At 40.3% G+C, this 26,901-nt stretch overlaps 3 protein-coding genes across 3 annotated transcripts; 1 reads left to right on the forward strand and 2 right to left on the reverse strand.

Annotated features, from left to right (window-relative positions):
• Positions 1–2,934: 2,934 nt before the first annotated feature.
• On the reverse strand, positions 2,935–6,433 carry LOC116262807 (protein S-acyltransferase 18). Its single transcript, XM_031642312.2, has 9 exons — positions 6,137–6,433; positions 5,931–6,044; positions 5,508–5,831; positions 4,716–4,784; positions 4,548–4,619; positions 4,337–4,465; positions 4,139–4,219; positions 3,660–3,824; positions 2,935–3,573 (listed from the first exon to the last, which is right to left on the reverse strand). Exons 1-9 carry the CDS (start codon positions 6,176–6,178, stop codon positions 3,025–3,027), a joined length of 1,545 nt encoding a protein of 514 aa, XP_031498172.1. The 5' UTR covers positions 6,179–6,433; the 3' UTR covers positions 2,935–3,024.
• Positions 6,434–11,033: 4,600 nt separating this feature from the next.
• On the reverse strand, positions 11,034–14,235 carry LOC116262724 (uncharacterized). The gene is made up of 2 exons (XM_031642211.2): positions 13,316–14,235; positions 11,034–11,162 (listed from the first exon to the last, which is right to left on the reverse strand). The coding sequence occupies exon 1, from the start codon at positions 14,082–14,084 to the stop codon at positions 13,320–13,322; it is 765 nt and encodes a 254-aa protein (XP_031498071.1). The 5' UTR covers positions 14,085–14,235; the 3' UTR covers positions 11,034–11,162; positions 13,316–13,319.
• Positions 14,236–20,360: 6,125 nt separating this feature from the next.
• LOC116263163 (probable transcription factor At3g04930) lies at positions 20,361–21,998 on the forward strand. The gene has a single exon (XM_031642779.2). The coding sequence runs from the start codon at positions 20,589–20,591 to the stop codon at positions 21,831–21,833; it is 1,245 nt and encodes a 414-aa protein (XP_031498639.1). The 5' UTR covers positions 20,361–20,588; the 3' UTR covers positions 21,834–21,998.
• The last annotated feature ends 4,903 nt before the right edge of the window (positions 21,999–26,901 follow it).

Raw genomic sequence — 26,901 nt, forward strand, 5'->3', positions numbered from 1 at the left:
GGTGCAAACATCAGGTAGTCAGATTCAGCGATTTAAGAAGGAATTAAAGTCACCTGGTGTCCTTTACGAGTATCGAGAGTCCCAAATTGTTACCAGTAAGCTTCACAGCTGGGTCTGTCACTTCGGAACTGCATCATAGACGCTGGTGTTTGAATAAACTGAAAGTGAATTCAGAAAATCTGTGGATCATCATTTTTGATGAGTTCAACAGCTGGGTCAGTCTTTCTCGTCTGCCTTCAGTGGTGGAGGCAACTCTATTGTCCGTGGAGTGGGGGAAGATATGACTACCCGTGCCATCTGCCTCAAAGTCTGTGTTCTGTTTGAGAAGTTCTCTTCGAGTTGCGGCCATTAAAGAGTTAGGGACAATGATAAGCACTTTGGCTAATAATAGAACGAACTATCTGGGGTCTTATGCTCTGTGAACTAGACAAAATTTCCGGTAATAACTCATCGAAGCTCATGTTCAGAGGCATTTGTTTCCACTATATTCAACGAGAGAAAGGCTTCTTTGGATCACAACCCCATTATCCTTCATTCATCTAAAGCAATTTGGTAGGAATCTTTTACTAGATCTCTTCATGTTTTTTCTCTTATCGCTAAGTAGCTAGAGAAGAATTTGGTACGGTGGTCAGGAATAGCCGGAGCATAAATGGTGATTGGTGACTTGAACAGCCTTTAGAAGCAATGTTGTAAAAGGCCTAGCCTTAACTTGTGTTGGTAAAGCCAACCCATATGCCGTATTGAAACGTATCATAAACATTATTTAGCGTATTGTAAAATTAATTTAATAATTTTTAAAAATATTAAAAATCACAAAAATAAAGAAAATCATAGAAAAAAACCCAAAAATAGCAAAAAATTAGAAAAAATCAAGAAAAATGTATTTAAAAGAACATTCATGTATATCAATAACACATTCAAAAATAAAAAATCAGATATTCAAAATAAATATAATAACCATCCATTATAATTTTAAAATTATAAATTTCATATCATTTTAGGACTTGGAGTCTTAGAGTTTTACCTTCATGTTGTTTGAAACAAAAAAAAAACTCTCTTTCTCCAAGCTTTCCATTGTTCCCACTATGACAAAGCTCATTCACCGACTAGTAGACTCTCTCAAATCGATAAATTTTTAGTGACTTTTAATGAAAATAAACAAAATCTCTCTCTCCTACATTTCTTGCAGTATTTAAAAACAAAAAGAGAGAGAAGAGCGTAGAGTCTTTAAAACATAATGCATAAAGGGTTATCGGGTCCCTTTTTATCTTTTTTCCCGTATCGTACGATGTGGAGGTGTATCACCCTTATCATACGATACGGTGCTTGTTTTGTACGATAAAGGCAACACACTCAACACACTTGCGAATATACGAACGTATCGTGTATCTTAAACATACATATAGGTTTTCTATCGTAAGGATGGCACTTTTTAGAAGTTAGTTGAGAATGGTGGTGGATATTATTGTGGACTTGATAGATTCATAAAACAAGATGAACTGCGACCCAAAAGAAGAAGCAGAATATTGAAGACAATAAGCCTGTCGAAGTGGCTAACTATTGGGGATCTTTATTCTGGCTCGATCGGTCAGCAAGGTATCAGTATTCCCCTTTATATTGTCAGACGTTATGGCAGTGGATGTCTTGGAAACATTAGTTGAGTATTTCAACTTGCTCCTGCTATATGTGACAAATGATTGGTGCCTCGTTAGTCACGAGGATAACTCCGACATATTAGGAGGGGGAATGATAAAGAAGTCAGGTGAGTCGTTTCCAACTCGGATAGCAACAATATCCCCTGGGTCCGATGGTGGGGCCCTTTTTTTTTTTGAAAAAAAAACCTTTATGAATATTAGAATGCTCGGAAACTTTTCAACGAGGGGTTGCTGGTATAAGAAGGATGAACATCTTCCTCTTTGTGTTGGTCCCTGAAGAAGGGTCTGATCAGCTCAATAACTTTAGATCAGATGCTTTAGTAGATCAGTAGCAGTAAAATAAGAGGACCTTTCAGTAAAGTCACGAGTAGAATCCAAGTAGCTTCCTTTCATGATAGGCAATCCAAGATTTACGTTTTCTTGTTCATAAAATGCTGAGATCCTTAGACAAGGCAGTCAAGGGTTCGTTTGTGCATGAAGCTAGACCTTAGTCAAAATTATGATTGCGTCAATTGGAGTTTCTCTATAATGCTCTTTTTGCACTCAAGATCAACCCAACTTGGTTTCAGAGAATTATGACTTGTGTTTCTTCTACATTCCATGAGTGTGCACTAATCGAAAAGTTGGGGAGGGTTTTTTCAATGGTTTCATAGCCTCTAATAAGGGGATCCTGTCCCTCCGATTTTATTTATTGTTATCATGGAGATTTTTGGTATGCAGGCCTAAGAACTAACGGATAACAAAGAGATCCTAGCCCCAATATTCAAGAAAGATGTTTGTAGTCCAATGGCAGTGCTTTTTGATGATATTATGTTGGCTTCTAAAGTTGATAGTCGTTCTAATGGAATTACCAACAACCTAGTTGTTAGCATGGAGGAAAGGGTTACCTTGGTGCTGCGGGACCCTCAAAGAAATGTCCAACAACAGGGAATCAATGAAGATGTGCAGAGCCAAGCAAGGTGACAATGTCAGATGGAATGTGGAGTTTAGCTTCTGCAGAAGTTTCACTTTACACGTGTCTTATGCTCAAATGCTAAGCCTGAATATAGCTGAGTTCATTTGTCTGCGGTGCAACCATTATGTACATGGCCAGGTGATCCTTTTTTACTACCTCTGGTATGTCAGGTTGTTGTTAACGGAAAAGGTCCTCGTGAACCTGTTGCGGTTTTGGCAGCCTGTATTCTTGTTTTTCTAATTGTTTGGCAAATAAGCATAAGTGCAGGTACCCAGCAGGTTGAGGGGAGAGAGAGAGAGGGAGAGAGAGAGAGAGAGATCTTGATTGCATCTAAGAAATCCAATGTAATATACCAAGCAATTCTCAAAGAGTGAGAAACAGTTGAAATGATGATGTGCTGTTGTAGTGACTAGTTTACATCGGGGACTCCTCTCCCCTTCCTTTCTTCAACATTGAACTTAAAACCTGTTTAGAGATATAAGTCTCTAGTTCTATAGACACCTCCGTCAGCTTCAAATCAAAGGTATTCTTGTACACTCGAGGTGAGTCCAAGGGACTCTGGCGGCGGGAGACCAGCAGTGCACTAGGACTGCTGGAGAATACAGTTGGGGAACTCGGAATTCTCCTTCTTGGACTTGATCTCACCGGTGAACTAGGCAACCAAACTCTGGTAATCACTGGATCTATAGGAGGACAGGCTTTTCTTTCTTGATTCATCAATGGCCCACTCTTTTGCTCCAAGGGAAGTGGCTTTAGTGATGCTTGTATATCCAACTCGTCTCCTTTTCCTTTATCAGGATGGACTGGCGCTTGTTTCCTAAGTCTTTCACGAGCTTTCTCAGCTGCCATCCAGGCTTTTTCTTTGCTCATTTTTATAAGTCTCCACGGGTCAATCGGCACTTTGAAGTTGCTTTTCGTGCTGGAATTGTCCATTTGTCTGTTTACCTTTGCCAGTCTGTCGCCCTGCGGTTTCACCAAAACAAAATTAGAAGTGAAAAACAAGCTGAACAAAGGAACTTATTAGATCATGAGATAAATAAATAACATACAGAGTTGGTAGTGCATCCTTTGCACGTGAATTTTGAAGCAATGGAAAGTTTCTCAGGAGTGCCAAGATCAATGCTCTCATCAGATGAAAAATCTGATTCGTCCGATATGTCCATTATCTCGTTTTCTTCCTTCATTGCAAGAATGTAATCATATGTTCTCATTCCCTACATGAGGAACGGGAAGGCACCAGACGAAAAGGATGATCATTAGAGATACGTCATCCACAGAGAAACATCAATCACAAAAAAAAAATAATAATAATGATGCCAATCCATCACATTCCGCTGCTGTGTCAGGGTGAAAAATAAATTTATCTGCCAAAAATAACATAATATCTAACAATTTGTTCACCAATGGCAGCTCGCCAAAGCTTTATTTGCCACTATTGTCATGTCATGCTACTGAATCAACTTTTTTGAGCAAATCATGGAAAGACCATCAACAATAATTATGCTTTCCCAACCAATTAATATTGTACCTTTCGAATAAGAACTACATGAAAGAAGAAGAGCTGCCCAAGTGCTATGGAACTGTACGCTGCAATTACAGACAGGGAGGCCTGCAAAAGGATGTCAATGTGAGCTAACTAGCTCCACTTAACAACAAACATGCTCAAGAGTTGGCATGTTTTATTTGACCATTAATACGTGAACTTAAAACTGGGAAGGATGCATACAGAAATGGTTGCAATGACCCAAATTGGCAATCTAATGTGCAGTTTCAGTTCTGCATCCTGCATGATGCCCGTTCTGTCAGCGAAGCAACGTACAAACACCACAATCCCTATTCCTCCTTCAATTGCCAGCTGAAAAATATGGAAGTTAAGCAGAGTGAGTACAGTTAAAGAATCCAACAGTAAATTCATGTTGTGTTGTGGGAGGCCTGACCATTAACATAACGAACACCATCAGGAGGATGAAGGTGGTATAGTTCCTTTTTCCAATACAATTGTTCAGCCACTGTTATTAGGTAACCGTTAATGCCAATTTAAAAATATTCGGTACGAGAATTAGCTGAAAACAACAACTCATTTAGTCTTAGTTTGGTCTTCTAACCCTGCAATGGTGATCAAACCCATCGACACAGCGATCACAACTCCTGCAGTGCTTGCTGTGCTTTTTCACCTGCAACATTTTAACTTGGATGTCAATTATGCCCTACCATGTAGTCAAACGCAATGATGTACTTAAACTATAAATCATAGTTCTGCAATTCTTAGAAGGGTTGACTGTTTCAGTTGGAGACACGAAAATACATATCCATGAATTTTTCCTTGATTAAGCAAAATTTAATTCGTTAGATAAGGCATTTATTCTATTTCTAATTGTCCTGTTCTGCCATCAAAGCATGATAATAATGCTTCAATAAGAGGTATCGCTGATAAGTCATTTATTCGGGATTATTATTATAAGGGTTAAAAGGAATGTATTCTTTAGGGCAAAAAGGTCAAATTTTTGCTTGTTAAGCCGAAAGAAAGGGAGCAAACTATCATAATATACATTTTGCAGAAGGTTTTCATGTTCTCAACGAGGAGCAACAATAGCGTCTTTGATAGTGAATAAAACCACTCTGTTGGATAATATTCTACTCGTCAAACTACATTCTAAAGCATGCTGGCTTTACAATCTTGCCGAACGGGCCACTTTAACATCAAAATTCAGTTCATTGCAATTTAATGAAACCTTGAGACGTTCAGCCACTTTCCAAATACAGTGACAGTTATATCTTTCAAATTGATGAATAGAAAACTTGGAAGAACCGACCCCTCAAAATAAGCAACATATCAAAGAAGCAAAACCGGAACTATAACATTCTGCTATTAAAACAGCATAAAAGTGTGTCCCTACCTCAAGGTCACAAAAGGAACAGAACGAGATGTCTTCATATTTCAGATCAGGCGAAACTGCATCGTCCTTGTCAACAAGTGGAAATGGCAATAATGGCTCTATCTGTACAGGAGATGTCCATGTATCAACGTAGTTTCTCTTCAGGCAACCCCTCAGTACCTTCTTCTCCATCCTCCTGATGAACCTTAACACAATCTGAACCAGAAGAAATCTATAATTCAGCCTCGAAAGCGCGTTGTGCTTAGACCGCATTCTCTTCTGATGAGTCCGGTCAGTCGGATCAACAGCCGTGCATCTTACATACAGCACCATTACTGAAAACGCCTGACAGTACAAGAACCACAGAATTCAGTACTCAAATCAAATTGAGCAGCTCGTATAGAACAGAAAGTGATTCGAAACAGTGGGGAAGTAGGCGCTTACTGTGAAAGTGAAGAGGGTAAGTATAGTATTCACGGCGACCCGGTTTCCCACGAAGAGGCCTAAGAAGACGTAGAAGAATACTACCAAGAAAATGTAAATTGAAATCCCCAACATCTGAAGAGACGAAATATTAAATGATTAGAGATTTACTGAATTGGGTGTTTCAGATTTACCAATCTGTCGAGATACTGTGAGGAGTTGATCACCTGAAGGGGATGAAGAGGGAGCTGCCACCCATGGCGTCTCATGGCTCTGTGAGAGAGAGGGAAAAAGAGACTGATCGGGGGAAAGGCGTTCGATTCATAAACTCTTCAGGTGGGGATTAGAGTTCCGCTTCATAGCTAGTTGCGCGACGGTTTCGGGATCAAGGAGGAACGGATACCTACACCATAGCCATTTTGCCAGCGGCGGTGGGCCTCGTGAATAGCCGAGACAATGAACTCCAACGGTCACTTCTCTTTCTTTTGAAATTTGAACCCAAGAGATCGGTTAGGGAGTTTTAACTCTGAAGCGACGGACTCACTCTCTCTTCCCTCACTTCTCGCTAGAGTGATTTTACTAGTAAAACCAACATATTATTGAAGAGGCAACATAAAAGCTGCATTTACATTGTGGGCCTGCGAAGGAATCAGGCTCAGCAGGTAATCGAAAAATAATTGCGGAGCTAATGACCATTTTGGCGCCGCTCAACTGGCAGGAGGGACAACTCATAGATGTCCGCAAACTGAACCGACTTGATTGCTTGACACTATGAGTTCAACAAGGTCAAATATGTGTTTACTGGTGAACGTTAGAGAAAATTTATATCCACTTAAAAGGGAGTGTGCTGGTTCAAGATCCCTTTAATGTGGGACCTATAATATAAGCAAACATTGAATTTCACCCCTATGTGAAAAAGATGTTGGAGATCTTTAGTTGATGACCAAAACTTCATATTTGAGATCAGATGGAAGGGGGTCAGACATTAAATCTGAGGATATGAGATTGTCAATGATTTCAAATCATCTCAGAGCTTAAATTTAGGGATACAAGTGGGTGTTTGATTGCCCCTGATTTAAAATCATTACCATCGATTTAAGGTCTGACCTGCCTCTATTAAATCTTAATTTTCTTTTTTCAAAGCAAAAAGGTAGAATAATGATTTCAAATATCGGTTTTAGCTCTGACCTAATAAATCATGGATTTTACCGTGGATATTTTGTCGTGTCAGCAAAATACATACCAGATCAGATCCATGGGTTTGGTTTCAAGTTTGAAGTAATCAAATGCCTCAAGGTAGGATTTTGTATCAAGAAGAGAAGACCATCGAACATGCAGTCTTTATAAGTGAAAAAAATGGGGTTCAAGAGGAGTGACTTTCTTTTCCTTGCTTTTATGCTTTATATCCCAGTGAATTTATCCAGGGCATCAAACACCCCCAGAAAGGTCCGTTGGTGACAAGATAAGAAGTCATTTTAAAGTGCACCCTGCCCAAAATGATCTTACCGCAATAAAAAAGCCAACCTAGACTTTTAATCCGTTCCATTTCTATCAATTTGAAACGTACGGCGTTTGAAAGGGTCATGTACGAGAGAGACATTCTTCAATAAAATAGAAGTGAAAAATGTTCACCCATCACATGCGCCTTAAAATATCACTTATTTGTCATTGGCAGAAATTTAACACTCCCATTCCTCAAAACTAAGATCTGGAGTAATCAAAGGCAACTATAAAGTTTTATGGTTCAATCGTTGCCCATCCCTATTTCCGATGCAGTGACTGCGGGAGAGTAGGTCTCCCAACCTGTATATAACAAAAATGAGCTGCATGAAACAAATTCCGATGGTGTCTGTGGACTTCCTCTTTACAGGTTTCACTCGGTCATCCTCATGTGGAAGTGCTCAATATTGTTGACTACTAATCACATTGCATCTGATGAATGTTTTCTCAGTTTGTATAAGAAACAATGTAAAGATTGATGCACGACCCGCTCAATCTAGTTTTTATTGCTCCTCTCCAGCATCGGTGGTACTGCTCTTTAACTAAAGAAGTTAGTGAGAAGAAGACTAAGAAAAATTTCAATAGAGAGAACCGTTTGCACGGGCAGAGACACAGACAAAAGGGTATAAGAACGTCAAGTCGAAGGTACGTTGGTGTTCAAGGTGCAGGTCATCGAAACGTCCAAAGAGATGCTTTTTTGCTGAAGGCTGACAAGAACACGCACCTTGGGTAGTGAAGTAACAATAGGTTTCAGCTCATCGAATCTTAAGAACAGCAATGTATCTTATAGGTATTAGACACTTGTGATTTTCTGACAGAGTCACAGGTGCCTTAGTGGTATCTGCGTGAAAACATAGGAGTTGCCATGACAATATAAAGGAACACGGGCAGGTGCATAAAGCATCAAATTGTAGGAGGTCCAGAGATCAAAATCGTATTAGGTCTGCATTTCAAAGCAATGTTAAACCGCCTTTAACAGAATAAAAAGGTATATGGGAGTGATAGGAAAAAGAGCCACAAAAGAAGCTAAAAAAGAATATGACAAAGATTTGTGAAAGCAGTTATAGAAAGAAAGAAAGAAAGAAATACATCAGCCAGAAATTGAGCCGAACAACATGAATAATCAAGTGAAAGTGAAGACTCTGGTAAGAGAAGCATGAACACACCAGCGGCTTATTGGAAATAAATGAAGATAGGGGTCCATATAGAACCAGCCCCAATGGTCGGCACGGGCTTCGCAATGGTGCCTGACTGCTTGTACTACTTTGATGGTTTACCTGTCCTTTATCTTAGGTTGAAAAGGTGAATAAACACAGAATATGTTCTGTCTAAAAAGAAAAGGTCCCTGCAGGCTTGGAATATGTTCTTGCGCATAAGCATATTTTAGACAGAATCTGCAGTAATGGCAACCAAAGTGTTTAAACGACGATGATACTTGTATCTTTAACATGCAAGGATTCATTCTTGTCAACTCTCTCTAAGGCAGTGAGCATGAACGCACTATCATGTAATGTTCCGCCTTCTTCTGTTTGGTCATCTCTCTCTACCTCTCTCTCTCTCTTCTCTTTCTGTCGCTGTGTGTGTGTTGTTGGGTTGGGGGGAGGGGGGTGGAGTGGGTTGAGCAACTATGAGCATTACTGCGAGTTGTTTGTTCAGTCCAATCAGACAACTAACAGTTTTGTGGCTCCAATAACAACTTTTCACAAAAATAATTGACAGCTAAAGTTTGATTTCAACATATTTCTTTAAACATGTTAATGTTTGGTTGTTGGATCAAATTTGACCACACTACTGACACGTTGTCCTCTTAGCCCTTTATTTATTTATTTATTTTTTATCAAAAGCGTCGGAAAACACATCTATTATTCTACAAGTTCAAATCAGACAGGAAAAATCATGTAGTAGGTGTGTATGCATGTACACATACAATTTGTTCAGAATTTGCTATTGTTCTTTCAAATTTGTTTTGGAAATCCAAACTTACAAGTCATGATCTATAAAGGTTGTTTATCGTTGAACAACTCTTCAAAATTTGAATTTCTTGGTTCCAAACAATATCGAAGTTGTTTTGGTGACTAAAATATCAAGCGCTGAAAAATATATCAAATTTTGTAGGTCTAGAAAAACCTGTTAAGATGAGAACACAATGTAAAGGATTGATTTTGTAGGTTTTTTGTTATAGTTGAACAAATCTCTTTACCATCAAATTGAGTCCAACCAACCTGGATTCAGGATCCCAACTATATTGTATATACAAACATTAGTATCTTATGTGTGTTTTACAGAAGGCATGGAGTGTTTATGCCTAGAATTACTTGTGGACAATATTAGCAATAACTTATGGACCAGTTAGCAAATACCACTAAAGCAGAAGAAACCTAATATTGGCCATAGCTCAATAAGACTACAACCTGCAGACAAAAGAAAACTTTCAATGTCCTCTTGGATCTTGCCATCACCAAACACCCCCAAAAGAATATCACAAGGTCCTTTTACATTGCCCAAGGCAATTATTGCAATTTCATGAATGGTCAAGGCTTTATTATTGTTTGCTTTGCATGCTCTATCTAGGTTAGGAACTTAGGGCTACAAAAAGTGACATTGAGCCAAAAACATCTGCAGCCTGTGGCTTCTTCATAAGCATACTTCCAGATTAATCTTATGATGTTCTAAACTATTTACTAGCAGTAGCATATAATGTGAAATTTCAGACTGCACCTTTCACACCCATTAGGCATTATAGTTACAGCTGCCATGAATCACCAGCCTTTTGCTCCCATGGTCCAAGTTTTATTGCACCTGGGATGTCTATATAGCTTTGCTATTATGCTAGACTGTCAAATCTCAGAATCCATACAGTTCCATGTTGATCTGGATTTGCACGATGGATCAATATTCCTACTCACGTATCCTTCCAAAGGAACTACCAGGCACATTGTTATAGGCACATGACAACCATGTGAGGGTTCTGCAGCATTGTCTGGTCAAATTCAAATTATGCATCTATATGCTCTCTTACCTGACCCTGGTAAGATCTCAATAGGTATGTCCAGAAAATGTATCTCCATTAATCCACACAAATTTGTTTTCTGCTGTGATGCTGGTGATCGTGTGAGTTCACTTACAATAACTAAGATCCACAGCTTCAGCTGTGCAGCTCACAGATACAATATGATAGGTTCAAGGATCAAACTTGCATAGGTTCAAGGATCAAACTTGCATAGGTTCAAGGATCAAACTTGCAGCTGCCTTCCCCTTCTGCATGTTGTTGGCATGTACAGTAGTTCAACTTCTTTGCTGATGAATTGCTTCAAGCTGGGTTACTTACTAAAAACAAATGGGCGAGACTAGCAAATGAGTGTTTGGGTTCCTTATTATCTTTTCATTACATAAATGAAAAAACAATGACAACCAACTCATGGAAATGCCATTTAGACTAATCAAGGTGTCAGTTCATGCACATCCTGAATAGGAGAAGATGATGGCATTGTGCATAAAGTGCATAACATATGGAATTCTATTGTTCTGTTATATCAACAGAAATATATGGAACTCAGGACAACTTACAAACAGGCAGTTGATAAATGTCGCATTCTTTGTCCTAGTTCTACCTAGACATCTTGTTCTTTATTTGTGCTTAATAATATCCAAAATATGATCTAATCCTACTGGAAATCTTAAGACCCACAAAGATATAATGGACACGTCCTGCACCATCTGCCAAATGTCCATACCTATATGTCTTCTGTGAACCTGTGGTGTTAGAAAAGAAAACTGCTTGACAATCTGGCAAGGCAGAATCTTGAAAAATAGCAACAAGGATTCCAGAAGCTAGCCACAGCCACAGCCACAAGACAAATAACTAGAACAACATGAGACCCAAAAGCACAAAGCAGCAAGAAAGCAACCATGATACAATGACTTTGATCCCCATTCCATCAGACATGACAAGCACTGCACCCGAGGGGAGTATCCAAATGCTTCAGCAGAAGAGTACATTATATTGGTTATTTAATTCCTTGCTGCTACTTCTAGATTAGTTTGCAAGGTTCCATATGCAACTGCTTTGTTTGTTATTGGTCAAGACTGGAATAAAGACTAAACCTTAATTACTTTCAATATCATTCATCTTGCAACAACAGGAGACCAAGATCTGTAGAGCTTTGAATTCAAAAGAAGTAGCACTATGTTAGTGGAGTTTCAGCAACGCTTTTGGGCTTACTTATTACACTTTGAACAAATTTAGCAGAATCTCGTCCTGCATTAATACTTGAAAACAAAGAAAAGGAAATTCTCTAACTATGCATTAACGAGACAGATATCATACTCTTTGGATGCACTACCCAAAGAATTTTGATGAATTAATGAAACTATTGTGCATGACCTCAATACATAAGGCATGAATAAAAAAGAGCAGATGTGTGTGTGTGTGTGTGTGAGAGAGAGAGAGAGAGAGATCATTATTCCTGTATACTCAAGTAGGAGAGAATGAATTGCAAATGACATTTGTCTACTATTTACAGATTTACTCTATGGGCTGCTAAAGCAAGAGAATGCCAATCGCTAACTATAACATCTCTTACAAGCCTTAGTGCATCTAGCTTAACGAAACATGCTAATAAGGTACCAGAAATAATAGACATTTCATATACAACAACTCGATCTAGACACTAATAACTGCTATAGACTGTGTTGGTTCAATTACAAATTTACAACCTTTCACATGAAGCCTCCATCAGCAGCAGCTTTTGCATCTGTTTAGGGAGTATCAATAATTTCCTGCTTTTTGGTGAACTTCCTCTTTGTTTACACAACATAGGTAATTGATAGAGCTTCTTATGCAGCCATTGGCTCAATTTCATTCCATAAGTACTACTTGCATTTGTCTGAAACTCTACAAGGTATGGTCATTACTATAGAGTGACACGACGAAGAAAACAATCCAAGAGGCTTTAACAATAATTAGGATTTCAGTTCATGGATTTGAGTTATAATCCAGAACATCACTATTGGATTGCAATTGACGATGAAAGTTGGCATACACCATGTATTTGAGTCATTGAATTTTGAATTGAAGAACAGATGGGAGGGCATTAGAGCATGTTCCCTGATGTTAAGGTAAGTGATGATTTGTTCATGGTTAAAGATGTAAACAACTTGCTTCTTCGACACGATTATTTTCTGGTCATAACATTTGGAAGATCGCTCTTTTAATTTTAGGATTCAAGCGAAGACAATGTGAGAGCTAGAAACCTAGACATGAAGAGAAACAACAACGTTGTTAACAATTTATCCTTCTTGACAAGCGAAAGGGTTAATGCAGGAAAAAGCAAACAACTATTCATGATTTATGCTACACCTCTGCTTCATGATCATATGGGGTCGTTACTACTCAAAAGTCAAAAGTGTTCAGAAGACAGTTTTCTAGTATGGGATTAGGCCATGCTCTCTTCTGTACACCTTTCCTAGACAAAGTACCATGTCTATACCACCTGGTTATTGTCTTTTAAAGCAATGAAATGTAGTTACTCAAGATTCTGAATAGCAGAAGGGAAACATGCTTTTATGATACTCTCTTTATTTCGAGATAACAAGGACGACGTCTACTATTGCGGGCATTGGCATCTGCTGCATTACACAAGCGTGCTAGTCCTTGCGTCTGTTTTGCCCGTGATCCTACGTCGTCACTCTGACTCTTCTAGGCGAAACATTCTTGAAAACAATCAGGGGTTACGAATTCCATTCTTTGGTTATTCATCTTCAGAACTAATATACACTGAGAACTTGTTCACCGAACTCTCAAACAGAAAAGAACAATCTTACCATTCGATGTAAGTTCTATTATCGAAGAATTACAGACAGACAGAGAGCACATTACAAAAGAGGCATAAGCATATATTTGATACCTCTTCATTGAATGAAGTACCCGGAGAGGAAGAGTACAAAGAAGAAGATCAAGGACCCATAGATTAACACGGCCTTCTGCCCGGACGTCAGGGAATTCCCGCCAAGCCCGAACTGCTGGTTCTCAGCGAACCCCGCGATCTCCACGCTCTTGTTGTCGAAGAAGGACTTAGCCGCCCCGCAGGTGGGGCATCTCCAATCGTCCGGCAGCTTCGCGAATTCGAGCCCCGGCGGAATTGGGTAGGAAGGATCCCCGATTTTCTCATTGTATTTGTACCCGCAGGACCTGCATTCGTGTATCCCGGTGTTCAGTACAGCGAATTTCTCCTCTAATCTACGCTTGGCGGCCTCTTTGATTGCCTCCTCCTCGTCCGTCTCTGGAGTCTCGCCTGGTTCTCCGACGCCGTCAGTGGATTCCGGCAAAGATGAGGTGTTTTCTGAGACGGGTTTGTCTTCTTTGCTGATGTTAAGGGACATGCAGATGACTTGCCTTCCAAGGGAAATGGGCTTTGAGGAGGGGAGATGGGGTCTTCTGCAAAGAGTGGGAGTGAAAATGGGTTGGGGTACCCTTGAAGACAGGAACTCCCTTGTATGGAGCTGGAAATAGAGAGCTGTTGATCCACCTGCCGATAACGCCATCTTCAGTGGGATTTTTCTCTTACTCAGGAGACGGAGAAACAAAGGGAGAAGGGGCGGAATCAACTCCCACGACTTCCTATCGTGTTTCCTCTTATGCCATGGTTGAACGGAGATGCGGAGAGCAGAGAGCATATGCTTCTTGTCATGGCAATGAATCGGATAAGATGGTTTCTACGTGTTGTTGGTTGCTTGTGGTCTACACGTACGAACGGGAAGAATCAAATCGGATACTTCCCCTTCATCTTTTCCCATAATTTTTTCTTTTTATGGAAGAACTTGTGGTCGCAAATGCGGGATCTCCCGCCCTGCTCCTGTGGGGAAAACTTTCGTGGGACAATAAACTTTTTAACCGTTTCCAACCAAGCACAGTGAAAACTCTTTTCAGTGGAAAGTTGTAAGGGTTTCTGGTGGGTGTTAGCCAGAAAATTTTTTCAGAGGGACACTTGTTCACAAATAGAAATAAAGAAACATTGAGGGACTCCATCACTGCCCATATATTGCTCTACCACTAGTGTCTGCAAATTGCGGTGGCTAATCTGTTGCATGGAACTCGGCTGCAAATGGTTCGATTTTTCTCAGGCATTCCACTCAGAATTTCAAGTTTGGATCATTATTTTCCACTTATCACAGATTACACTGAGATTCATATATGATCTTGATTGCACTCGGGTTTTTCAACCTCATCGGTCCCCATCCTCCAGTTACAGTGAAGTTGGAGATTTCTTCTGATAATCATTCTCAAAATTTGACAAAATTATTCTTGCAATGGGGAGTAAGCAAGCAAACGTGCCAATCTCATGTATTTGAGAAAAAAAAAATTCATTGCCATGATCGTCATCATCATCACTGAGCAATGTGGATTGAGCACTGTGGCATCAACCACGTGAATCACGATGCTTCGGCAACTTTCCCCTCTCTCCCACAGCCTTTCATTGTCAACAAGAACTTGTTCCCCATGACTAGATTTTGTTATCTATTGTTTTCAGAAGAGCCAATTGGCAGTGCTTTGCATGTGCTAGAGTTTCAATGTCAAGAAAGAGAAGGAAATTGTGTTTGCAAGGAGACGAAAGTTGGTCCTCACCAGGGACAAGACAAATTTTCATCGCTCTAAAAGCACATGCGTTCCATCACTTTAACTGCTCGCTAGTTCCAAATATGCATAGGCAATGCTATCATATCATTTGATGCAACTATCCCAAAATCGTCTGCTTAGATGTCGAAAAGGACATAGCTTGAATTACTTTAAACTGTATCAATGAACTTTTTGGTACTAAAAGTGCCCGCCCTTTTCATAGTGAATTGAAAAAGAGTCGATCATAATTGATACAACATTATTGAACTCAAGAGCAATGTTGTCAAGATTTGTTTCCGAACTATACATATCATTACTTATTGACCTATATCAACCTTATTTTATTAAACAAACTTAATAAATAATCTTTGTCAATACATTATATGGTAGTCCTAACTTCTGAGTTCTTTTAGGTATGATATGTAGGAGACCCATCTGGTTACAGCATTTGTATTGAGTTGAAAATCAGAGATAAGCAATCTAAAGATCCTTGAAGTGGTTAGTACAATAGACATGGTGGATACTAGTAGTTTGTCAGTTTCTAGTGCGAATTATCAAGACATCAACCTTATGTTCTGCAAAATGGAAGATACCATTATGCAAGTTGAAGCATAGCAAAGGCGATACCTCGAAACACCAAAACCAAACATGATTTCTTGAGAAAATAGGTAGAAAGGTGTGGACTTCGGCCATCTTGTTGAAACACCGAAACTAAACCTGATTGCTAGGGGAATAGGTAGAAAGGTAGGGTCCTTGAACATCTTATCTTATTAGTGGTAGGATGAAATATTCATCCTGCTAACTAATAAATAATTACCAAAAAGATGGTTTCCCAAGAGCTGACTTGATTGCTTTGCAGTTCAAATGCAATCATGAAATCTTTTAATGGGGTATCCTTTTTCTCTTATATATAAGACAATTTATTCTTCATGTGCAACGAAAAGTTTCCATCTTACAAGAACATAAATGACTAGAAGTAAAAGTATGCAGGTTATTGTAAAAAAACGTACGTACTCTTTCGCATCTAAATCTTTATGTTGGAGGAGGTAAGAACAGTGTGTCCGTTCCTTTCTGTCAAACAAGCTCCACAAAGACTCTGTGAATTGGTGGCAAACGTTTGTACACTTAGAATAAGCAGGCAGAGTTAAGGTTTTGAATAATTTTTTAATATATCATGCCCACATTGGCCCCAAATAGGCGTTAGAAAAATAATCTAAAAGTTTTGAATAATTTTTTAATATATCATGCCTATTGGCAGTGCACATTGACCCCAAATAGGCATTAGAAAAATAATCTTAAAGTTTTGAATTTTTTTTTAATATATCCTGCCGGTCAGCGGACATGGGCCGATCCGCTTCCGATACCCGAGTACCTGACTTTTGAAGTGGGGTGTATCGGTTTACATAGTGCATCGACAAGCAACCGATACGATTTGTATCGGTTTATAGAATCCCACACACATCGGACATAGTTCGTTTTTCAATTCAAGCCGATTCGAGCAGTTGAATTCGATGGTTAGGAGCACCTTAGTTGTTCTTTTGGGTGCGCTCATGTGACGTAGACGAGTTTCAAAGTTCAAGAAACGTGATTACTTGTTACCTCCAAGCCGGACCTCAAATTGATTGGATATTTTCTTACGTCCATATATTTTTCAAGTCGTCAGAAGTCGACATCAAAATATGACTGCATGGTTGACAATAGGAACTGATTGTTATTGTTTCATGAATCTGTTCTAAAAGTAAAAGTTACGAAAATATGTATAAGATATTATGTTATAATGTTTCATGAATCTTTTTGAAACTTTAAGGTAAATTCATGGAATTGTAATAACCTGTTAGTGTTGTCAAACAAGTAGGAAGTGTTTAGACAAAAGAACAATGTATAAGTATCTCATGAATCTATTTTAAAAATTAGACTAATTCATAGAACAATGTGTTCTAATTTTAAATGAACCTGTCCTAATCTATGAGGTAGCTTAGTGGAACATTTACATAGTGTTCTTTTGTTCAAACACTTTCATAGGACTCGTTTGGCAAATAGAAAAGTTACAAACTGTTTATGAATATGGCTCCAAGACAAACAAAGCCTTAGAGATCTATTGGCATCTGGACAAAAACTGAATTTGGGTTTGGTAAAAAATGATCCACTTATAGTTTTATGCGCAATTAACAGTTTTTTACTTGAGATATAAAACGTGGGGCTTGCGTTTGATTCGGCCCTGGCTTGTTGAACAATTCAAATTAATGATGGAAAATGTTGGTCAATGACTATTAAGCATAGAAAATGATCTCATTAATAGCAGACCCCCCCCCCACACACACACATATATATATATAGAGAGAGAGAGAGAAATTGAATGGTAATTTTGGTTTTTAAAATCATCCAACCATCTAATAAGGATCATCTGATCCAACATCCAGGATGGTTTAGAAAAAAACAAGGAGAAAAAAATGAACAATGTTCTTGTTATATAATATTAGTTTACACATTTTTCTTTTTGTTTTTTTCTCAACAATTCATCAATTGGATGACTGAGTGATCTAAAAAAACTTGAGTCACCATTCAATCATATATATATTTCTCAAAACTGAAAGGTAGAGATCTAATTCTAGCATCAAAATGTAGTTTATAAATGCTTGTACTTGGCTTCGATGATGCCAAAACCCAATCAAATATCTGGTTTTAGTGCCAAAACAAGAGGTTGATCGAGGTTTAGTGTCATCCAAATGGGCCATGAGTAAGACATTGATTGCTTAGCATTGTGAAGAAAGGGAAAATTCTAGCCGAAAGTAAGATGACTTTTTGAGCATGGGCTAGAACACATTCAGGCCGACTTTCAGGAAAGCTTATGTTGCGTGCTGCAGCTCTCATCCTTGCCTCCTCGCTCGTGGCACAAATAGTTCGCGAACTTTATGTGCAAAAAATCAAAGAGAAAGGAAATTATGGTCGTGAAATAACTGGATATAAAGAGCATAGTTTTGACTTCGAATAAAGAGAATGAAAGCGAGAGTGGAATGTGGCAAATGCTATTGTACTTTTTCTCCAAGGATGTTGTGATAAAGCTGTAACTAGAAACATTGCATTGCTCGCATTTGAGATATGTGAGTAAAGCTGGGGGTAGGTAATCGGACAGGCTTTTGCTGGTTCGATAACTTTTTGCAATCAGGGGTGAAGTCAGAAATTTTTCATGAGGAGAGCCGAATTATAGTTTCAAAATTTTGGGGCTAGGGCCCTTACCAGCCCTCCCTTGGCTCCGCCCATGTCTGAATTTGGGCACGGGCTCGGGCTTCGGACATGTTGGATACGGATTTTGTATCGGGTTGGGCAGCCCTTAATTTGAGGAAATTTCAAGATAAGGGAGATGTATCAACTTATTTCAGCTTAGACATTCATTTTCTTTTTGGTTTCCTGGATAGTCTTAGTCACATAAGAGTGGGTCCTGAACCGAATCTAAAGCACCGGCGTATGATTTGGGTTGGAACCGAATCTAACGACATGGAAGAGATGGATCAAGATAGAAAAGCCATATTCACAAATAAATGCTCGTTCAAATTGGATATTCGACCTCCACCAAGTTTGAGCCGATCTGAAACCTTGGTCCAAATTCGAACAAAAGACAAACTCAAAAAATTTAAATGCAGTTCAAATGCATTGATGGCCTTCTTGTGATGATCCAAACCCAAGAACCATAGCCGGCTTCAAGTTTAAGATCTTCATATAAATGGCTTCAATATTCTTCGTCTTTTCTGCTGTCTCCAGAGACCCACAGCGCCCGATTTCTAATGCATTTAAATTCTCACCGTTTGGTATGTTACTTATTATTACGGATACGTCACAATCACGAACAAGCCGTTGCTAAGAGCGTCTTACTTTGGTCATTTTACAAAACAAAACCAAAGTTTCAGCTAAAATAATAAAGATACCAACCAGATGAATCATGAATGATTTTTTTTCTTTTTTTATTAGTAACCCGGATTGGTGAAAATTTGTTTTTATTTTTTAACGAGTTGTGAAAATTTGATTTGTTTATTTGGGCGACACAGCTAAAATCAATTTTTTTTATGAATAATTTTAAGGATTTCAATCATTTTTACAAGATTAAGCCTTGTCAAGATTGGGTCTTCGTCAAATATATCACGTTGAGGATACTCAAGCACCCAAAAAACATGATTCTGAAAGAAAAATCAGGTTTTGAACCGATCTTTTAGGATGTCGTAGGCTCAACTTTGGCAAAATCAAATACTTTCACAAAATCAATTCTCTTGAACCCAAACGCTATCTTTTAACGCAATCAGCCGTTTTAAGCAATCTTGCGTTTCAATTCAAGTGGCGAGACAAAAAATCGGTGGTCATATTTTTTCAAAGAAAGCGTCTTAGTTTTTGAGAGAGGGAGGGAGGGAGGGTTAACCAACCCTGAAGACATGTTGGCTTGACCCGGAATTTCCTGCCCCTCGCACTCGCACCTTCCCCCAGTGGACTTGACCCAGAACAGGCCCTCGACCTAACCCTAAGCCCGCAAAGCCCTTCATCTCCGTCATCCAACGGCCAGGGTTTCTCCGTCCCTTCTCGTGTGGGCCCACCCCACCATGTAGAGAATTAGTAAGGTGGGTCCGGGGACATATCCAAGTGGGCTTGGCCACCCAGAGCAATTTATTGGGAGGGGGGGTGGGTTCGGAAAAATTAGGCCTGACAGACTGGCCTAGTTTAGGTAGGGCTAGGGGTTCGGGCCCGAGGTTTGGGACCTAACCCGTAGGGCCCACGTGCCCTGGGTTGCGTTTAGGGATCGCTCCTCAGCTCGGCCCATGGCATGTTTATCTCCTCCTCCACTCCATAGCTGGCAGGTTTGACCGACTACACCTCACCCCAGGTCACGCCATCCGTTTGGCCGCCCCCTCTTCATGCACGCGATGCGTATGTACCGGCGTTCCGGGACTACTTCATGAAAGGACTCCTTCCTCTGCCGCTGAGGTGTTGGTATTGTGCTCCTCCCGGCCCACATGGCAACTGAAATGGGTCTGGATATATCCAATTACTGACGGCTTCCCGAAAATCACCTTATTTATTGATTTTGTAAATTTAAAAACGATTTTAAAACACTGCAAATTGATTTATAAAATAAAAGAAAATTCGACCCGTTCTACCAGCCCAGCCATAGAAGGGATTGGAAGAAAAGATTTAGGTTTGGAGCCGGGCCGTGATCCAAGACCCGGAATACGGACCTTATCTCCAAGCGGCGGCCTCGTCGTACATACTGCATACGCATCCAGAGAAGCGTAGCCGTATTAGTTTATTGGAGGCCATTGACTCACTATTCGAATCTGACCAAAAATCCCAGGGGGACCGTCGGAGTCATTCTTGGGGTGGGCCGAGGGCGTTTTCGACGTTTCGGTACGCGCGTGCCATCGCAACGAAACGACTGGCCTCCATTTATAAAATGTCCGGCTTTGGGCGCCCTCGCCCGCATTCGAAAAGGCGCCCGTGAGACGGTCGAGGCGGAGAAAGAGAGAGACGCAAGGACGAGGCCGCTGGAGAGTTAGGAGAGAAAAAGTTGCGTGATTCCGAAGATGCCCTCGCCGCCCCCTCCCGGCCCTGACCTCCCCCTCTCCTGCTCGTCGGCGTCCTCGTCGGAAGAGGAGGAGGAGGAGGAAGATCACGAGGAGGAGGACGACGACGAGGAAGGGGACGGTGTCGGAGAGGCTGAGGGCGACGGCGACGGTGAGGGCCACGTCACTCCACCTGCTGCCAAAACCCTAGGCCCTAATTCATCCCCTTCCTTCTCTTCGTCTTCCTCCGGCAGGGAGAACGGCTCCGCAGGCGGCGGCGGCGGCGGCGGCAAGAGGCCGCCTGCGGCGGACGGCGGGGTCGAGGGAGACGTCAAGCGTCTCCGCACGTCGTCGACGGCCGTGGTCGCGCAGGCGGTGACGCAGGCGACGCCGCTCTCGGTCGTGGTCTCCATGCCGGCGCAGGTGCAGCCGATGGACTCGGAGATGGAGAAAAAAGCGATTGTGAGCGTAGGGGAGGACTCCCGCCGGCTATTTCAGAGGCTTTGGACGGATGAGGACGAGATCGGGTTGCTTAATGGGTTCTATGAGTATTCCCGGAGGGGAAACCCTAATTTCCATGACATGACGCCATTTTACGAGCAGATGAAGGCGACTCTGCAATTCGACTTTAACAAAAACCAGCTTGTTGAGAAGCTCCGAAGGCTCAAGAAGAAGTACCGGAACGTTGTTCGCAAGCTGAGCTCCGGAAAGGACTTCGCTTTTAAGAGCGCCCACGACCAGTTAACGTTTGAGATCTCGAAGAAGATCTGGCATGCTGGCTTCGCCCCGGTGGTGGACGACGAAGAGGAGCCGGTGGTCGAGCGCAAGCCGGGGCGCGGCTCACGGAAATCTCATGCTCAGACTCATCAGCCGGCCCCTCCACCTCCGCAGCCCGTGGCCGACGGTGGGGGCACTGGAGTTGGTGGAGCAGGTGGAGGGGGTGTAGCGGGCACCGGTTCTGGAGGTAACTGCGGGATCCCGTCTGTTCACAGCGTGGTGGAGGAGACGGTACGGAGCTGCTTGTCGCCGATCTTCAAGGAGCTGATGTATTCTGCAGTAAATGGGCCATCGCACTCAGGGTTCGGACTAGGAATGAACCCGTTGCCGTTGAGTTTCGGTGGTGCGGGTGAGTTCAAGGCCGTTGGGTCGGATGAGAAGTGGCGGAAGCAGCAGATTTTGGAGTTAGAGGTTTACTTGAAGAGAATAGAGCTGGTGCAGGAACAGATCAAGTTAACCTTGCAAGAGTTGAAGTCGTTGGGTACTTGAACAAACTAGAAAAGAGAAAAAAAAAAGGGATCTTCTTCTTTTTTTCATTTCCCTTTCTCTTCTTTCTTCTTTTCCTTTCCCCTTTTTTAGTTTCCCTGTGCTCTTTTCTTTGTCTTTTCTTGATTGTTATGACTCTGTTTATTAATGTGAAAATGATTGGGCTTACATTTACAGTTGCATGATCAAAATCTTCCTCTATTTGTAGTACATTTTTTGTTTTCTGAGTTGCTGTTGTGTGGACTGATGATTGGTTGGAGGTGAGCGCAATGCTCTTTTCTTTACTCTCCTTTCCCCCTTCTTGTCGTGAAATGCTTCCTTCCCACTGTGTTTATTTGATACACTTTCGACTTTTAAGGGGTCGTGCTGTGAGGCCTGGAGGGCATACAGGCCTGGAGGGCATGCATGCAAACCATGTCTTTATGTGATGTGAGCATACTTTTGCTCTGCACTTGATGCATGATTGCATATGGAAGTGAATAAAACTAGAGTGTGTTTGCACCATCTAGATGCTTGAAGAGATTGTTTTGATTTTGTAACGTAGGTATGCATGTTGGTTGGAGCATCTTTTTTGAAGGATTTCAAGCGTGTTTATTTACCTCCACTGATGTTAGTTAGCTATCATTCATACAAGATGGTTTCTGATGATTCAAGGAAAATGTAGTTAACCTATTGTCTGCATGGATGTTTGTTAAGAACTTGTGACGGTAAGTCTTTTCCATTTTCTTGATGCCACATTAAGTTATTCCACAGAATATGCAGTTTTTACCCTAAGGATCGATGATGTATATAAGGTTCTGCTCATACTAAGGTATGCCATCTATTTCTTCTTGTTTGGCTGCAACAACTTGTAGCTTTCAGTGATTATGCTTTAGTTTAAGATGTTTATCTATTTGAGTGGCCAACGGTCATGGAGAATGCTGTTCCTTTACAGTGTTCACTTTTCAGCCTACTAAATGTTGCAACTGTTGCGAAGCATATGATTATTTTTGCTAGTTTTTCTTTTCATAATTCATAGTTAGGTTAAGGTACTTCTACCCGGTACTAATGAGGTTAGTTTATGATGATGGTGTCTGACTTAAGGTGGCATTTATCACTTGTAGGACATGCATGATGTGCTATTGTAGAGAATCTGATCACACTCCACTTTTGAATATTGTCAAAAAAGCTTGTCTTGGGCCTTCAACTGGTTTTGGCTTGCCATCAACATTATATGGTTAAATGAAATATGTTTCATTTATGATGTCTTATTCCATCTACTGTACAGAATATATAGCATTTATGAGAGGTAGGAGCAGCTATAAGATGTATGTCCAATTAATGCTTTGAAACCAATTGTACTATTAAAATATTCATTAATAATGCTATAATTTATTAACTGTTTGGATAATTTTTTTTTGTTGTGTGAAAAGAGAGTGGCAAAACTAAAACAATTTGGGGATAAGTGGAATATGTGAAAAAGAAAGCACCAGGTTGGACATCCTTGCTTTGTTTGATCCTTTTAGTTGAAGTATATGTTCTTAGATAAACGAGGGTAAAGATGTGCTGACAATGTTGTAGACTAGCTTTAAAATTTGATACCTTTTGGTGTTCTAGCCGCTTATTATTATTTTTTTTTAGCTTGGATCAAAATATTGAGCGGTTATGATACTGGGGAATGTTGTATTTGCTTCAGTGACTGGTGGCTGGGTGCATCAACTGAGCACCTGGCCTAGCTGTTCTTGGACATTTCTAGATCGTGATGGGTTAGACAATAATTTTATGCTTGGCATACCCTCGCATGCACTGGAAGTCTTATCGAGCAGTGAATTGGTTATATTGACTGTGTTCAACTAATTGGAAATTTGGAACAATCAAACCCACTTGAATATGGCAACAATTTCGGAAAGATGATGCTTCCTTTTAGGTTAAGAAGCCAACTATGCAATTTGGGCAGTAATATTGCTTTTGAAGATGCTTTTCTCTTCTCAGTCAGCTGACTGCACTTAACAGTTAACAATTAACATTAATGTACTTGTTAAAACCGCTCATAGTGGGTTTCTGTATTATTATATGGGTTTAAGGGCACTGTACCCCTTAATTGTATAATTTCTCTATGACATTTATGCATGACATATATAAAGTGGTTGATATACTAATTTGTCACTTGTATAAATTTGGGTCGTAGGTGAATGGGGAAACCCCAATGAACATTTGATTGTAATGTTAGCAAGATTTTGTTCAAAAATTTTGGTTGAGAGCAGATTTAGTTTTATTCTTTAAATAGTCTAGATGCTGAGCTGATGAAATTTGGCACTGAATGTGCTGTCAAATACACTAACTGTACTGTGGTGCTGATGTGGTGGCTGATATAGTTTGCCACTTGTATAGATTTAGGTTTTAATAGACTGTGAAACTCCCAACAAGGATTTGGTTGTAATGTTAGCCAGCTGTGGTTAGATGTTCAAATTTCAAAAACATTGAGCCATGACTGATGTACTTTTACTTTTAGTGATTTTGGTGCAGGCCTTAGAAATGATATCTGGCCAAATTTGACAATGAATATGCTGTCCAATATAGGAACTGTAATTTATTTCTCCTTGGGGAATTTTTTCCCTGTTTAATGACACCTGTGGATCAGTACATATGCCAAATGGAGTCTGTATGGCTGTATCCATTGGATATTTGTGAAATTGCACGATAAACTTGAGAAACGAAAAAGATGAACCAAAAACCACTATTTAGAAATATATATATATATTGGTTATTTCAAGATGTTGTAAGTATACAGCACATGTATGGGGCTGGATTGTTGAAGTGCTTGGTAGCACTGTCTCTCTATCTAGTATCTATATATATACATGGGGTTTAAGCATATCAGCAGGCAAATATCTTTTGTTTATATTTTTGAGAGCTTATTGTGGACAAGGTAGAACTTGAGACAAAGCACTAGGTTAGTCAATAAAATTTCACTATGATAATATTGTTCTTCATCACATTTAGATCTTAGGCATAAAAGATTATTGACGGGTGTTGTAATTATGTATGTGTGCGAGTCAGCTGCATTACGATGGGCTTTGTTCAGTGGAAGAAATTAATTTCCAAGGAATTAGGTGAATCCTTTTGTACCAAATTCATTGATTCATGTCCTGTTGAAAAATCTTGTTACAAACCCAGAGGAGACAGCGGTACTTAAGGTACAAAGGAAGGATAGTCTTAAGATATTGTTGGTGTTTGAAATGATACTGCATCATATTAACTGTATTTGGGTGACAGTGCTTTCTATTCGTATGTGGTTTGGTCAATAGGTTTTTATGGGGTTATGGTTATTGGTTGTGGACGATGATGGTTGCGGCAGTTGCCTGTATAAGTTGTTGAGACGGTTTGACGCTGTAGAGTTCATCCTGGCTCTTATAAATTTCCATTTTCAGTTGGAGTCCCAATTTTAGCATATTCTGCAAAAGGTTTCTTTCCAGCTGATGAGGATCAGAAACAGAGATGGTTGTGGTGATGAATGTATCACACACGTTTCCATGCTTTTAATTTATCTATACAAGCTTTTCGTCTCAAGTATGCACAACGTGCGTGTGAGATGTGTGTATTTGGAAATCAATCATCTTTAATGCCATTAGTTGAAAGGTTCATGGTGCTTCTATAGTTGATTATTCTTTTATTATTTTGATTTGAAGTCCGATAATATGATTTCTGACCAGGATTGAATTTTAAAATGAAAATGTTATGAGGTTGATATGTTTGAGAAAAGGATGGAACCACATTTGGTTCATTCTTTTGGCATGCGTGAAAACCCCCTCACTTCAGAGAAATCCTTGGTTACTTGACCTCTGTACGGGCCACTGCAAATCAGAGGCATTCTTAGCTTGAAGAATGTCCTATGAACCATGCGCTCCCTGAGTGGCTGTTTGGCAATGGTAATGACTTGTCACAAATTGGGATAGGTTTATGGAATACCATGTTACAGCATGTTGCCCCAATCTTGGGGGCAGATTCACAGAACAGTAGTTTTGTCGAATGACCTTCTTCATGTTAGATAAAATTGTTTCTCTGTGCAGGTTTAATTGATCCTTGGCTTTGGATTCAACTCGGTTAAGAAAATTGTGGTCAGTTGATCTGGGTGGATTCTTGGTTGGGTTAACTTACTGACTGTTGCTGTGGTGAAAGCATGACATGAGCGTGAGTATCATGTATCTGTATTTGTGTGTGTTAGTGTTAGTAGTGTCTCCTGATTATCTGGTTATCTTCGTTCTCACCGTACTTGCCATAAATATGTTTGTGATTCGTGTCTCTGCACAAAAACTATGGTCATGGATCCCATGCAATTGGATTATGGCCCCTCAAATGCTTTCTTCTTGGGGCATGAAATGGATGATTATTGGATGGGACGTCGTTCATGTTTCTATCAATGGATTATCTTGGTACAACAACAAACCAAACCACGAGTCTCATCATTAAGGTCCTGGATCAAGTCTCAAACCTTCCTGCCCGTTGCCTGATCTTGAGAAGACTTGGTTGGTGGTGGGGCTGGGGAGACCTTCTTTTTTCGGAAAATTCCGAAGGGAAAATCTGGTGATGGTTTCTCGTGGGGGGCCAGTGGTGAAAGCCAATGGGTCCTCTCCGTCTCATTCTCAAGGGTGTGCGCCCTATTCTGACAGCGATGACCTGCCCCCACCACCTTTGATAACCCAATGGCAGGATCTCGCTCTCCTCCTCATGTAAAGGAATGTCTCTCAGGCTTTCACAATCTCTCCTCAGTCTGTTGTACTCTCCTAAGTCGGCCATTCTACCAGGAAAATAAGAGATTTTCTCGACTTACTGCATAGTGTTTGCTATTCGCCTCTTGTATTGTATCACTCCTCCCACTGATTTCTTGGAGGTAGGCTGAACCATCTCCCTTTCTCCACCCTTCCTTGGCTTTAGGAGCCAGTTTCGGGACCTGGGTGGAAAACGGAACGCCCTTCAACTAGAATACAACACATCAATTGTTTACGGTCTAAAAGGATCGCGCTTGATGTTTACAGTCCAAAAGATTAGCGCTTATGAAAACCAAATTGATGAGACATTCAACAACCTTTCA

Source organism: Nymphaea colorata, chromosome 10 (assembly GCF_008831285.2).
Source record: "Nymphaea colorata isolate Beijing-Zhang1983 chromosome 10, ASM883128v2, whole genome shotgun sequence".
Lineage (NCBI taxonomy): Eukaryota > Viridiplantae > Streptophyta > Magnoliopsida > Nymphaeales > Nymphaeaceae > Nymphaea > Nymphaea colorata.

Coding starts and splice junctions, on each gene's coding strand:
- LOC116262807 (XM_031642312.2), bottom strand. CDS start 6,178: ATGAGACGCCATGGGTGGCAGCTCCCTCTTCATCCCCTTCAG. Junction 6,045..6,136: donor TCCCTCTTCATCCCCTTCAG/GTGATCAACTCC, acceptor TCGTCTCTTCAG/ATGTTGGGGATTTCAATTTA. Junction 3,825..4,138: donor ATGTAGTTCTTATTCGAAAG/GTACAATATTAA, acceptor TTCCTCATGTAG/GGAATGAGAACATATGATTA.
- LOC116262724 (XM_031642211.2), bottom strand. CDS start 14,084: ATGCTCTCTGCTCTCCGCATCTCCGTTCAACCATGGCATAAGAGGAAA.
- LOC116263163 (XM_031642779.2), top strand. CDS start 20,589: ATGCCCTCGCCGCCCCCTCCCGGCCCTGACCTCCCCCTCTCCTGCTCG.